At 41.9% G+C, this 13,748-nt stretch overlaps 1 protein-coding gene and 1 long non-coding RNA gene across 4 annotated transcripts in view; one reads left to right on the forward strand and one right to left on the reverse strand.

Moving 5' to 3' along the window:
* LOC113270271 (uncharacterized) overlaps positions 1-13,096 on the reverse strand; it is a 23,612-nt gene extending 10,516 nt beyond the window's left edge. For 2 of the 3 annotated variants that reach the window (XR_007190197.2, XR_006411722.3), the window contains exons 1-3: positions 12,998-13,096; positions 10,258-10,455; positions 8,126-8,254 (exon numbers count right to left, since the gene is read on the reverse strand). This is a non-coding gene — a long non-coding RNA (uncharacterized LOC113270271). Of the gene's footprint in view, positions 1-8,125; positions 8,255-10,257; positions 10,456-11,247; positions 11,348-12,997 lie in introns of those variants that run through there. The other variant, XR_008961496.1, reaches the window with a different exon arrangement.
* GTF2A1 (general transcription factor IIA subunit 1) overlaps positions 11,585-13,748 on the forward strand; it is a 44,624-nt gene continuing 42,460 nt past the window's right edge. Inside the window, exon 1 of the mRNA XM_026519398.4 lies at positions 11,585-12,067. Within this exon, the coding sequence (XP_026375183.1) occupies positions 12,038-12,067 (30 nt within the window). The 5' untranslated portion in view covers positions 11,585-12,037. The remainder of the gene's footprint in view (positions 12,068-13,748) is intronic.

Consider the following 13,748-nt stretch of genomic DNA (forward strand, 5'->3'; position numbering starts at 1 on the left):
TTATTGTTGTTAGGGTCTTCTATATTTACTGAGGACCTACTTTGTGCCAATCACTGTGCAAAGGGGCTTTACATGGATTAACTCTTTTTTTTTTTTTAAAGATTTTATTTATTTATTCGACAGAGATAGAGACAGCCAGCGAGAGAGGGAACACAAGCAGGGGGAGTGGGAGAGGAAGAAGTAGGCTCATAGTGGAGGAGCCTGATGTGGGGCTCGATCCCATAACGCCAGGATCACACCCTGAGCCGAAGGCAGATGTTTAACCGCTGTGCCACCCAGGCGCCCCTACATGGATTAACTCTTAATCGTCACACAACTCTCCAAAGTAGGTTTTATCACTAACCTGCCACTTAAAGATGAGGTAACTTGCCCATGGTCAGAGCGAGAACAAGCATCTTACTGTACATGACTGTGAAGTCCACATGCATGGCTACTTGCTAGACCACTATACCTTTAGATATATACTGCCTCTTCTGATTTATTATTGTGCAATGATATTAGCACATGCCCAATTTAATATATATTTTTTATCTACAGAATCAGAGTTAAGCCACTGGCTTATTAGGTAAAATAGAAAGGATTCCCCTTCCTAAGGTTCAACCACTAAAAATGGTCATCCTTTATTTTCATGTTTTATGAAAGCATTTAAAATGTAATGATAAAGCTAGACATAAATGTTTTGGTTATAAAGAATCTTGCTAGAAAATGATTGTTCTTGACAAACTCAGTAATTGAGTAGGTGCTACTTAAAATGGGAAATGGATGCTTTTCAACTGATGTAAAAACAGAGAAATTAGTTATTTAAATGATTTAATAAGTGCTTCTTGATGACGCTTTTATGAAGGCAATTATATTTAATCAGGGCAAAGTCTCCATTTCAGGTCTCAGTTTTGCATAAGCCACAGAGTTTCTCTTCTCCCAAATGAAGTTTAACACATTATATAATTAACATACATTTGACAAACTTAAGGAGCAACATGATTTAACTCAAAACCTCTGCATTCTCCTGGATTGATAGTTTCTTATTTCTAAGACAGGTGGAAAGAGCCTTGAACTTGTACCTCCAAAATTTCACGAGTAAACAGCAATATGACCTTGGGCAAGTCACTGCTGAAGGTGAGTCTCAGTTTCCCATCCACAATGACGGGATCATATCACTTACCTCATTGGACTGCTACAAGCTTTAAAGGAGGTACCCTGTGATTAAAGCTTTTAAAGTAAATCCATTATTATTATATTGCTTCTCTTCTTGGCAGGAACACAAAGTGGCAAATTCCTCACTTTTTTTTTAATCTCCATTTTTCCTGTTTAAGCATCTGTTATATTTTGCCTGCTGGCTATCTCATTACCTTGAAGAAACATCCTACAACATCCAGAGCCATGTTCACACCAAGGTATTTGAAATACACCCCTTGATTTTCTCACAGAAAACTGTTAAAGGGAAGACCAGTCCTCAGTATTTCTGTAGATTCCTCCCATTCTGGACTGGAATCTATGAGAGTATTTCTGCCCCCTCCCTTTTTACAAGCTGTACTTGAGGAAGGTAGATTCTGGAGAACTGAAAATGGTCCATCTAGTTCCAGTTTATGTAATAATTCTCTAAGATATGGTTTGTAAATAAACTACAGGTTTATCTATGTTGTGTTTTATTAGAAAGTTATCTATGTAGAATTATCTGTCATATCAGAAGCCTCTATCAAGTTGAAGATGTATGAATAAGAAGATAAAGTTGGCGTGTAAATCAAAAATAATTTGGGGGCACCTGGGTGGCTAAATTGGTTTAGCATCTGCCTTTGGCTCAGGTCATGATCTCAGGATCTTGGGATTGAGCCAGGTGGGCTTCCTGCTCAGTGGGGAGTCTGCTTCTCCCTCTCCCTGCGCCCTTCCCCCGTTCATGTGCACGCGCGCGCGCGCGCGCGCGCGCTCTCTCTCTCTCAAATAAAGCCTTTTTAAAAAAGGTAATTTGTCTGCTAGAAGAATACTTTTATAAAAACATCAGAGTGAGCACCTTAATTTTCACCATTTTTAATTGTCCCGAATCACAGCTGTTCAACTTGTGAATCAAGATAAGGTGTATGTGGCTGAAGTCCAAGAATCAGAGAAAGAAAAAATCTATGTAATTAAACAGTGTTTAATATTAATTACATTTAAAACACAATACCAGGTCTTCTTGGGTATATGAACTATTTTTCGACTGGAAGACAAGCCTTCTGGAGAAGGAACTGTCACTGGTTGTAAAATAAAGCTTCACTGGACTTATTTTTGACATTTTACATGAACAATTTCATTTAATTCAGAAACTCTTTAATTTCATCAAATATCCAGTAAGTGTGCAAATTCCCAATTGTCATAATTGTCATTTCTTTATAGTTTATGTGAATTAGGATCCAAGTAAGTTCTGCACATTGTGATTGATTGATATGTCTCTTAAGTGTCTTTTAATCTATTGGTTCCTCTCTCTCACTAAATTTATTTGTTGAAGAAATTGGACCATTTGTCCGTTAGCTTCCCAGCATCTGGATTTTGTCGATTGCATTCCAGATATGTAGTTTGCAATGTCCTTGCATCCGCTGTATTTTTTGAAAATTGTTAGCTGGGTCTACAAGCTTAGTCAGATTCAGGGTTTATGTTTTTGGGTGGTGGCCGTGAGGGTAAGACCGCCTTATTAGTGGTAGCATGTTCTTTATCAGGAACCATATACGTCTGGTTGTTTCCCTTTTTGTGATATTAGCAGATGTCGGTGTTTAATGCCTCCATCTCAATTCATTAGAGGTTGTGAAATGGTGATGTTTTATCATTGTTTATTCACTTACTAGTTGGAATACTTCTTTAATGAGAAACTTCCTCTCATCTACTGGATTAATTTCCTGAGGCTGTTGTAATAAAGAACCATGAACTTGGTGGCTTAAACACAACAGAAATTTATTCCCTCGCAGTTCTGGAGGCCAGATGTCTAAAATAAAGGTATTGGCAGGGCCACATTCCTCCTGGAGGCTCTAGGGGAGAATCTGTTCCTTGCCTCCTCCAGCTTCTGGTAGGTGCTGGCATTACTTGGGCTGCATGACTCCAATTTCTACCAGTGTGGGTACATTTCCTCTTCTTCCTCTTTTTGCTCACCTCTGTGTATCTCTTATAAGGATACTGGTGTTATCAGACTTAGGCCCTACCAGGGTAATCCAGGATTATCTCATCACAAACTCCATAACACAATTATACCTGTAAAGACCCTTTTTCTGAGGTACCTGGGTGGCTCAGTTGGTTAAGCATCTGCCTTCAGCTCATGTCATGATCTCTGGGTCCTGGGATTGAGCCCTGTGTGGGGCTCCCTGCTCATCTGGGAAGTCTGCTTCTCTCTCTCCTTCTGCCCCTGTTCGTTCTCTCTCTCTCAAATAAATAAATAAGATCTTAAGGCAAAAAAGACCTTTTATCCAAGTAAGGTAACATTCACAGGTTCTGAGGATTAGGACATGGACATTTTCTTTTGGGGGCCACATGCAATCCACAATATCTGCTATTTGGTACTTGGTGGTACAGTTCATGTAGGAAAGGCTAGATGAGTGCTTGATTAGTTTCCTTCATTTACCACTCTTCAAAATAATGAGTTAATTCCCCAGCAATAGTGACCAATTAGTGACCAATTAGAATTTTCATGTTTTGTTTTTTTAACAGTATTATAAATTAATGGATTTAACTATTTGATGTACTTCAACTTGCTACAATTCTATCCTATTGGTATTCAAAGTGTCTCACCTTTGGCCAGTGGGGGCCTCTTCATGTTGGCTCCTAAATTCTTTTGACATGACACTAGCAGTCTTTGGTATCTTCTGTAATGGGTTGAATTGTGTCCTCCAAAAAAGAGATGTTGAAATCTGAACCCCAGTATCTCAGAAAGTGACCTTTTTTGGAAATAGGGTCTTTCCAGAGACCGTTAAGTTAGAATGTGGTCCTTAGGGTAAGCCCTAATCCAATATGACTGGGATCTTTACAAAAGGGGGAATTTGGGACACAGAGACAGACATGCATAGAGGGAAAATGATGTAAAGACACAGGGAGAATGCCATGTACAGATGGAGGCAGAGATTGGAGTGATGCGACCATGAACCAAAGAACACCAAGGATTGAGGGCCACCACCAGAAGCTGGCAAGAGGTGAGCTTGCCAGCCAAGAAGGATTCTACTCAGAGGGTCAGTTAGAGCATGGTCTTGGCGGGCACTGTGATTCCAGCTTCCAGGACTGTGAGAAAATAAATTTCTATTATTTTAAGCCACCCAGTTTGTGGGACATTGTTACAACTGCCCAGGGAAACTAATACATCTTCCTTGGGATCTGTATGAAGAGATATTCTAGACTTATTTTGTATTAGGTTGGGCAATAATTGGCAATTTCATCTGGTTCAAACTGATATTTTTCTTGCTCTAATCCTGGAGTCAGCAATATCTGCAAGGAGCTTGATTCCTTTTAGTGGAAAATGATATTTCAAGATCATAATCTGAGAGCTAGAGATGCTCACAGTTGCTAGACTGGTCACTGTGTTTAGGTCCTTTCAGAGCTATGTATATTTTATAAGCTAAAACATTGGGTTTGGGTTTTGTTGTTTTTTAGAAAAAAGACATTTCTTGGTCTTGACCTGAAATCAGAATGAGACATTTCTCCAAGGAGTACTAGTCTTGAAATGCCATTATTTAGGTATTAGGTGTACTCATCGCTACTGGGTTATTTCTAGGCCTTTTCAGAGGCAGGGTAAAAAATAAGACAAAATGCATCATGATGCTTCTAATTCAAATTCAGGACTACAGAATTTTTACTTATCCACTTATATCTTACATCTGCATTTCCTTTCCCCCATGTTGGGAATCCTGGTTTTCAAGAATGATTAAGATGATATAATTAGAACATCACATAATTACTCATTTTATTTATCTCACATTTCACATTTAAAAAACCAGAATACATATACAAATATTATCACATCAATACAAAGAGTGAAAAAACACTTTTGTATTTCTTCTTGTTTTTAGAAAATATCTCACTACAGATATATAGTCAAATTACTGTTTTTTTAATTTTTTAAATTATTTTTTTATTAAGTTATATTAGTCACCATACAGTACATCATTAGCTTTTGATGTAGTATTCCATGAGTCATTGTTTGCGTATAATACCCAGTGCTCCTTGCAATACATGCCCTCCTTAATACCCATCACCAGGCTAGCCCATTCCTTCACCTCCCTCCCCTCTAAAACCCTCAGTTTGTTTCCCAGAGTCCATAGTCTCTCATGGTTCATCTCCCCCTCTGTTTTCCTCCCCTTCATTTTCTCCTTCCTTCTCCTAATGATCTCCCTGCTATTCCTTATGTTTCACAAATAAGTGAAACCATATGATAATTGTCTTTCTCTGCTTGACTTATTTCGCTTAGCATAATCTCCAGTTCCATCCATGTTGATGCAAATGTTGGGTAATCATCCTTTCTGATGGCTGAGTAATATTCCATTGTATACATGGACCACATCTTCTTTATCCATTTGTCTGTTGAAGGGCATTTCAGCTCCTTCACAGTTTGGCTATTATGGACATTGCTGCTATGAACATGGGGGTGCATGTGTCCCTTCTTTTCACTACAACAGTTAAAATGTCTATGCTACCCTGAGCAATCTATACTTTCAACGCCATCTCGATCAAAATAGCAATGCCATTTTTCAAAGTGCTGGAACAAACAATCCTAAAATTTGTGTGGAACCAGAAAAGACCCCAAATTGCCAAGGAAATGTTGAAAAAGAAGAACACAGCTGGGGGCATCACTTTGCCTGATTTCAAGCTATACTACAAAGCCGTGATCACCAAGACAGCATGGTACTGGCACAAAAACAGACACATAGATCAATGGAACAGAATACAGACTCCAGAAATGGACCCTCAACTCTATGGTCAACTAATCTTCAACAAAGCAGGAAAAAAACATCCAATGGAAAAAAGTCTCTTCAATAAATGGTGCTGGGAAAATTGGACAGCTATATACAGAAGAATGAAACTCAACCATTCTCTTACACCATACACAAAGATAAACTCTAAATGGATGAAAGACCTCGATGTGAGACAGGAATCCATCAAAATCATACAGGAGAACATAGGCTGTGACCTCTTCAACATCAGCCACAGCAACCTCTTTCATGACACGTCTCCAAAGACAAGGGAAACAAAAACAAAAATGAACTTTTGGGACTTCATCAAGATAAGAAACTTCTGCACAGCAAAGGAAACAGTCAACAAAACAAAGAGGCAACCCACGGAATGGGAGAAGATATTTGCAAATGACACTACAGATAAAGGGCTGGTATCTAAGATCTATAAAGAACTTCTCAAACTCAACACCCGAAAAACAAATAATTAAATCAAAAAATGGGCAGAAGATATGAACAGACACTTTTCCAATGAAGACATACAAATGGCTAACAGATACATGAAAAAATGTTCAACATCATTAGCCATCGGGGAAATTCAAATCAAAACCACACTGAGATACCACCTGACACCAGTTAGAATGGCAAAAATTGACAAGGCAAGAAACAACAAATGTTGGAGAGGATGTGGAGAAAGGGGAACCCTCTTACACTGTTGGTGGGAATGCAAGCTGGTATAGCCACTTTGGAAAACAGTATGGAAGTTCCTCAAAAAGTTAAAAATAGAGCTACCCTATGACCCAGCAATTGTACTACTGGGTATCTACCCCAAAGATACAGATGTTTTTAAAAATATTTTATTTATTTATTTGAGAGAGAGAGCATGAGATAGAGAGAGAGAGAGAGAGAAAGAGCACACAAGCAGGGAGGAAGGAGAGAGGGAGAGGGAGAAGCAGACTCCCCACTGAGCAAGGAGCCTGATGTGGGCCCAGATCCCAGGACCCTGGGTTCATGACCTGAGCCGAAGGTGGATACTTGAGTCACCCAGGTTCCCCAAATTACTGTGTTTTAAAGTCACTTGAAAAGGTTTCTCTCTGCGTGTTATTAAATATACTATCAGGTTCATTTGCTTCATTTTATTTCAGTTTTGAGACCAATTACAATTAATTTTATAATTAAGTGAATAGGTTTCCAGAGTCAAATATAAAATATATATTTAAATAAGCCTAGTTTTTATTCCTGTCCTCATCATAATATTTTCTCCTTGTCCTTATAAGTAACCTTCCTTTTAAAAAATTATGGTTTATCTTTCCTTTTTTTTTTTTAAATATAAGTAAGTGTATGTACACACATTTTTACAGTTCCTCTTTTCTTAAATGGTAGCATACATAGAACACTTATCTCCACTTGCTTTTCTCACTTAACACTATATCCTGAAGATTAATCCATAGTGGTATAAAGAGATATTCCTTATCCCTTGTTATAGCTGTATAGCATTTCGCTGTGTGCAAGTACCACACTTTATTCAACCAGTCCACTTATATGGACATGTCAGGGTATTTCCTTTCTTTTGGTGTTACAAGCAGTCATCTATAATGAATAGCCCTGGGCATATACCTTTTCATATTTTTGCTACTATATCTGTGGGATAGAGTCCTAGAATTGGCATTGCTGGGTCAGTGGGCAAATTCATATGTAATTTGCTAGGTATAATTGTACACATGTGTAACCAAGCAACTTGATGAATTCCAATGATAAATCAGCATTTAGCTTAAGGAACTTTTTTTTTTTTTTTTTTTCAGATTTATTTCAAAGTGAGAGAGAAAGAGTGTGCATGAGCAGGGCTGGAGGGGAGGGGTAAAGGGAGAGGGAGAAGCAGACTCCCTGCTGAATGTGGAGCCCAACATGGGGCTGGATCTCACGATCCTGAGATCATGACCAGAGTCACAAATCGAGAGTTGGAGGCTTAAGGTGCCCCTTAGCTTAAGGAACCTTATCTCACAGTGGCATATATTATATTTACATACAAAAATTACTCTGTATACTCACCACATTAGTTATCAAAATTTGGCCAAACTTTTTGTGGATAAATTAATCATCAACAACTGGCAGCATTATTAAAATCTCACAGGAGTGCTCTATAAAGTGAGTTAAAAAGACCTTCCCCTTGCTTTGATGTTGTTGATGTAACTTACCATTAATAATAAAAACATCCACCCAATACTTACCAAAGCACTTTCTAGTACCTTTGATCTTCCCAACAATCCAAAGGTGGTGGTTACTGTTTCATCTTATCAAGCACAGAGAAGTTGAGTCACTGCAGAAGGTCTCACAGTAAGGTAATGGCATCGTCAAACCTGATTGGACAGACGGCACTAAGTTATTTTTGCTAAGCCACCACTAACTGGCTTATATTTCCCTATACAAAAAATAACTGCAAGTTAGTTGCTGTTTTAAGACATGTAGTAGCAATTTTAAATAGTAAGTTAGAAGGAAGAGAACATTAAAAAAATAGTTAAAAAAATCTCCTCTTCACACGTATAAAAGTAATTGGTGTGGCCAGTAAGTTCTTTTTATACACTGCATCAAACATCAGTGTGTGTGGAAATCAACAGGTGTTTTTTGTTTTGTTTTTGTAGAGGCCTAAGAAATGTATGAATCTGAATATAATTTTTTTGGTAGTACTGAAATACATCAGTGCTTTTAATATCTTGAATGAATGCTGTAATTATGCACTATACAATAGAAACTTTCATTAGGATTGGTAAGCTTGAGTTACCAGATCTTCCCTCTTCACTTCTGTTTTCTCCAAAAGTGTCCAATACTACTGAGCATATAAGGGCTGCATGATTCCTAAATATGTCAGATAATTAGCTTTATTGATCTATCTATCTAGCTAGCTAGCTATTATTTAAGAACGTGGGAACTGAAGGTAAGTTACATAATCAGATTTTAGTTCAAGCTAATTTCCATGAGCAGTCTTTTTAGATTTTTTTTCTTTCTTGGTATTGTGGCTAAAATAGTCATTTGGACAGTAAACATTTTAATGTTTGGACATATAAGGTTTGGTGTCATTTTGTTTATGGTATATTAAAATTCATGCACTGCATTTTTCCATTGCTTCTTTTGTTTGGCAGTTATCCAGTGTTTAGGCAGAATATTAACATTAAAAGAAAGAAGGAACTTTTTATCATCCAGTAGAAAACATTTTGAAGTAAAAAAACAAAGATCCATTACAAAGAAAGAGAGCACTATATGTATTTATCTGTTTAAGTATATGGCTGTTACAAAGTATGAGTTCGCAAACTGAAAATCCAGTATAAATGTTGCATGCATGGTACAAGAAGCTGCTAAAATTAGAAAAGTTATTTAAGCTCCCTTCCCCCAAGAAAAAGTTCAGATAAAAACAATTAAAATATAATGCTAAATTTAGCCTTACATGGGAGGAGCTTTCTATTCACAGATTTCCAGTTTTGTGAATTAAACAGCTGTACCCTTCAAATTATTCAGACCCACTATTTTGGTGCAAGATCAGGAAATGTCTCTTTCTGAAACTAAACTGGGTAGCACACATATATAGTGACTGAAGGCATATGACAACTAAATGAGAACTGGAAAACAGTAAATTGGAATGGAATCCATGGTGGTTACTTAGACGCCAGGCACACTGGAGAGAGAAGGGAAGAGATCTGGGTAAATATTAGTCTAGTGCTTCAGCATTGTTGCAATTTAAAGTGTGTAAAAAGAGAGGCCATCTCAGAGCCTCCAGAAGTATGAAGGTCTTAAAGAGTCCAGGACTGGGTTTTCTGTCTTTTTAATCCAGTAACTATATTTTGTTACTTCACAGGTCAGACTCAATTAGAGCAAAATGGTCACGAATCCCCTTGGGAATAAGTTCGTGGAGAATAAATCTCATAGATTCAAACCCATGTTTTGTATGCAGTGGTCTTTATCTTAACAGATGGCAAACCATTTTATCATTTAGTTAAGAAGACCAAGCGGTTAGGGAAGAAAATGAGGTGGAAGGTGAGGGATTCCAAGGGCAAATACTTGGTAGTACGTACACATGAAGAGGTAAAAAGAAGTCCTAATAAGCGGTGAAATTTATCAGTTTTGGTACTGGTTAGTATACTTTTCGGGCTAATGGTCACCTGAATATTAAATGAATTACAAATGGTGACAGTACCCTATTTTTACGTATCAAGAACACTATGATTTCCTAGGACTGTTTTTTACGTGCCTTCACGGAGGAAACTGCAGGGAACTGAAATGCAACTGGTAAGGCAAGAATGTAGGATCAGGCAGTGTTAAAAGAAATCTCAAAATTAATTGATATTCTCTATGCCCATCACAAACATACCGACAACTTCCCATTTTCTGAGTATTAATGGTCTCTGCTTTCTCTAATTTCTTCTTTCAGGTCCTGGCAGGTTGCATCTTTTCCTCTCTCTGGTATGTTGTCTTTGATATTTTCCAAATATGCTTTGACATTTCGTTTTGCTTTATGAGGATAAACTCCTTCTCTTGTCCAGACTACATTCCATGTCTCTCAAAATTCCTAAGGACAAGAGAATTAGGTACTGTGAGTTCTGGCTTCTAAACAGAGCATTCTCTGTTCTGCGTGAAATGTTGCCATAAAGGCGGGATTTGCCTGAGCAGAGCAGGTCAAACGCCTATTGATTTATACTCCAAGACATGGACTTTTTCTGCCCGCTCTCTCGCAGCGAGAGGCCACGAGAGTTGGTGGGTCAAGGGGAAGTAATTCAGATGTTAGTCATTACACGCCGGCCATGAGGTTACAGAATTTTGGCAGTATTTAAAAAAAGGGGTGGTGGGGGGGGGGGTAAACGTTATCATGCTGTCATAATCCGGTGGCTCGTGTTTCGTGGGGTTTTTTTTTTTTTTGGCATTTCCACCACCGTTTTAAGTCACTTAAAGTACTAGTAGGCTAGTAGGTGGCTGAGTGGCCGAAACTTGGTGAAACGTAAGCCCAGAGACTTTTAGTTGTACTGGTGGAGACAAACAACTCAGCCAGTTCAGGGGTTACTAATTCTGAAATGTGTTAACAGTGGGCCCAAATCAGCTTTCTTCCTCTTCAGGAAGACGTACACGATTTTGCAGGAAAAAGGCCCACCCTTCAGGAGAGCAACGAAAGCCTCAGAGGTTGGAGTCAAAGAGCAGCTCAAACCCTGAGATGACTCCGCATTTAAAACTCTGCCCAGAGTCCGAGCGCTCTCGGGGCCGGAAGCGGGAACACGTGACTGGTCCTCCGCAGCCATTGCTAGACAGGCAGCCGCACCACCCCTTCCATATTTCCTAGCTTCTCCAGCTCAGGGAGACGCAGAAACACCTGACAAGAGTCGGTCCCAGGTAACTTTGGACTCGAGTGTCACCAGAACTCACGCCACTTCCAGGAATGCTTTTCAAGTCCCTCAGCCTAAAAGAGCTGTAGGACACTTCCGCCTGGGTGGAAACCACGTGTCACGCGAGACTTGGGAAGCCGGCAAGCCGACTTGACTACTCCAGTCCCCTGCCTCCGCCCGCCCAGCACCCTCCACGGCGCGTGACGACGCGGCCCACGGCGGCCTCCGCCCTGGCGCGCCTGCGCACCCGGCTCTCGCGGTGTCTCGCGCTCGGCCCCGCCCACCTGTGCCCCCGCCCTTTCCGCCCCTCCCTCCCCCTCCGCCCTGTCTCTCGGCGGCAGCGGCGGCGGCGGCGGCTCGCGCAGCTCGTTGGCTCACTATATAAAGGGGAGAAGCGGGCGGACCGGACGGCTGGAGCTGCAGCCGGTGGCGGCAGCGGCGGCGCGGGGAGCGGCGACCGGTGGTGGTTTCCCTCCTTGGCGCGGGGTGGGGAGCGGGCAACGCCCCCTGGACCCCAGAAGGGTCGTGGCTTTTTTTTTTTAAGGGCGATTCTCGAGGTTTTTAGCTCTGGGAGGACTGCCCCCCTCCTCCTCCTCCTCCTCTCACCGCTCCCCTCTTACTCTTTCAGGATTCGATTTTGTTTGAAATTTTTACCCCCAATCTTGCGGTGGCTTGGGCCACCCTCCGGGTGTTTTGGTTTTCTTTTTTCTTTTTTGGTTTTGTTTTTTATCTTGTTTTCTCGGGCTTGCCCCCCTCTTGTTTGTGTTGTGTGTGGAAATGGCGAACTCGGCAAATACAAACACCGTGGTAAGGACGTGGTTTGGTGGCCGGCGGGGGCTTCGTTCAGGCGGCAGCAACGGCCGGACCGGGCGGGGGCGGGGACGGCGGCGACTCCCGGCCTCTACTCTCCTCAGCCGCCCGCGCGGCCGCCGCCGCCGGCGCTTCCCGCCTCGGGCGGAGCGGGCCGGGGCGGCGGGCGCGGGGGGGCGCCTCGGGCTCGCGGCGGCGGCGGGAGGGCGGGGGCGCCGGCGGGGCCTGGGGCCGCCGCGGGGCGGTCCGGGCCGCGGAGGCCGTTGGGCCGGGGGGAGCGCGCGGCCCTGGCCCCAGACCCCGGCCGCCGGGAGGGAGGGAGGGCGGGAAGCCGCCGCTTCCCCCCCTGAAGCGGGCCCGGCCGCGCTGACTCGAGAAGGGCACCCCGAGCAGCCTCAAAACAAAAACCGCGTCTGGGGAATTGGGCGAGTCCCCAAGACCCACCGTGGTCCACTTCATTGCAGTGGAAGGTGAACGGCTACTTTGGGGGTTACTTGCGGTGTTTCTGACGGTTGTGCTTAGGGAGCCTTCACTGGGGCCATTTTATATTTCTTTAAAAAAAAAAAAAGGACGAAGGTTGAAAAGCACTTATCTCGGTTCCTTCCGAATCGGTAAAATGGCGAAGGGGAAGCAAAACCCCCATCGTATCTTCCACTAGCAAAAGCACCAAAGCAAACAAAAAAAGCTTACAGTGGTCAAAGTACCCCTGCTTTCGCCTTGAAATTTGCCTACTTCTCCCCATTTGTCCCTTTTTGGTAACTTGCGATCACGTAGGTTTGCAAAAAGCAGTCACATAAATAACCTTGTCAGTCACCAACGCAATGTGATCACTAGTCCACCCCACTCTTATTTTTATTCTGACAACAAAACACGTTTTTGCCCGGTCCCAAACACCGCAGACAAGCCCGCGGCCGCCCGACTCCGTACCGTTGGCGACTCGGGTCGATCCATCATGGCTGCGGCCGCTTACCCTGCTTTTCAGTCCCTGAGCCTTGTGGTCCTCCTCCCTTTGGCTGCCCTGTTTATATAGAGCCATTGCCGCTCTCTAATATAGACTCTGCCAGGATGGGAAGGTGCTTTTCAGGCCTACGTCACCGCCTCTCCATTTAAACACTAGATCCGGCTTTAAATAGTGAGAGCTGCTGAGAGCGGGGCTGGGAGGTGCGTGCTCCCGAGGCGAGAGGCAGGAGCGTGCAGAGCTCAGTTTATTTCTAGGTCCTCTCCTTACACTGTAATTTCGCACCCAACAGGGCCGCTTTCAGAGTCCCAAGTTTTTTGTTGTTGTTTTGATGCAGCAGCTAGGGTTTCCTGTCTTTGTTAGGGGAAAATAGAATGCTGTCCCTTCTTTTTATTTTTATTTTTGCTTTTAAAGAGAACTGTAGCTCAGATGTCTAATCGTTTTTGTGTTGGAAAATGCGTTATTGTCGGGAAATTAAAAAAATGCTTCCTACATTAACTGTTAGCTGCAGGGTACTTGACTTTGGTAGTGTTCTGTTCTTCAAGTATTCAGAAAATATGTTAGAAATAAAGCTTCTAATATGTCATTGTTTTTCTATAATGTTGGAGACACGAAGCTTTTTGAAGAAGTAGTAAAGTGCCTAAAGCCTCAACAATAGGACCTTATGTCCACAGTACATTTATGTATAGGGGAATGTGAGTAACGAGAGTGAGGAGGCTT

Source organism: Ursus arctos, unplaced genomic scaffold, assembly GCF_023065955.2.
Source record: "Ursus arctos isolate Adak ecotype North America unplaced genomic scaffold, UrsArc2.0 scaffold_25, whole genome shotgun sequence".
NCBI classification, from domain to species: Eukaryota; Metazoa; Chordata; class Mammalia; order Carnivora; family Ursidae; genus Ursus; species Ursus arctos.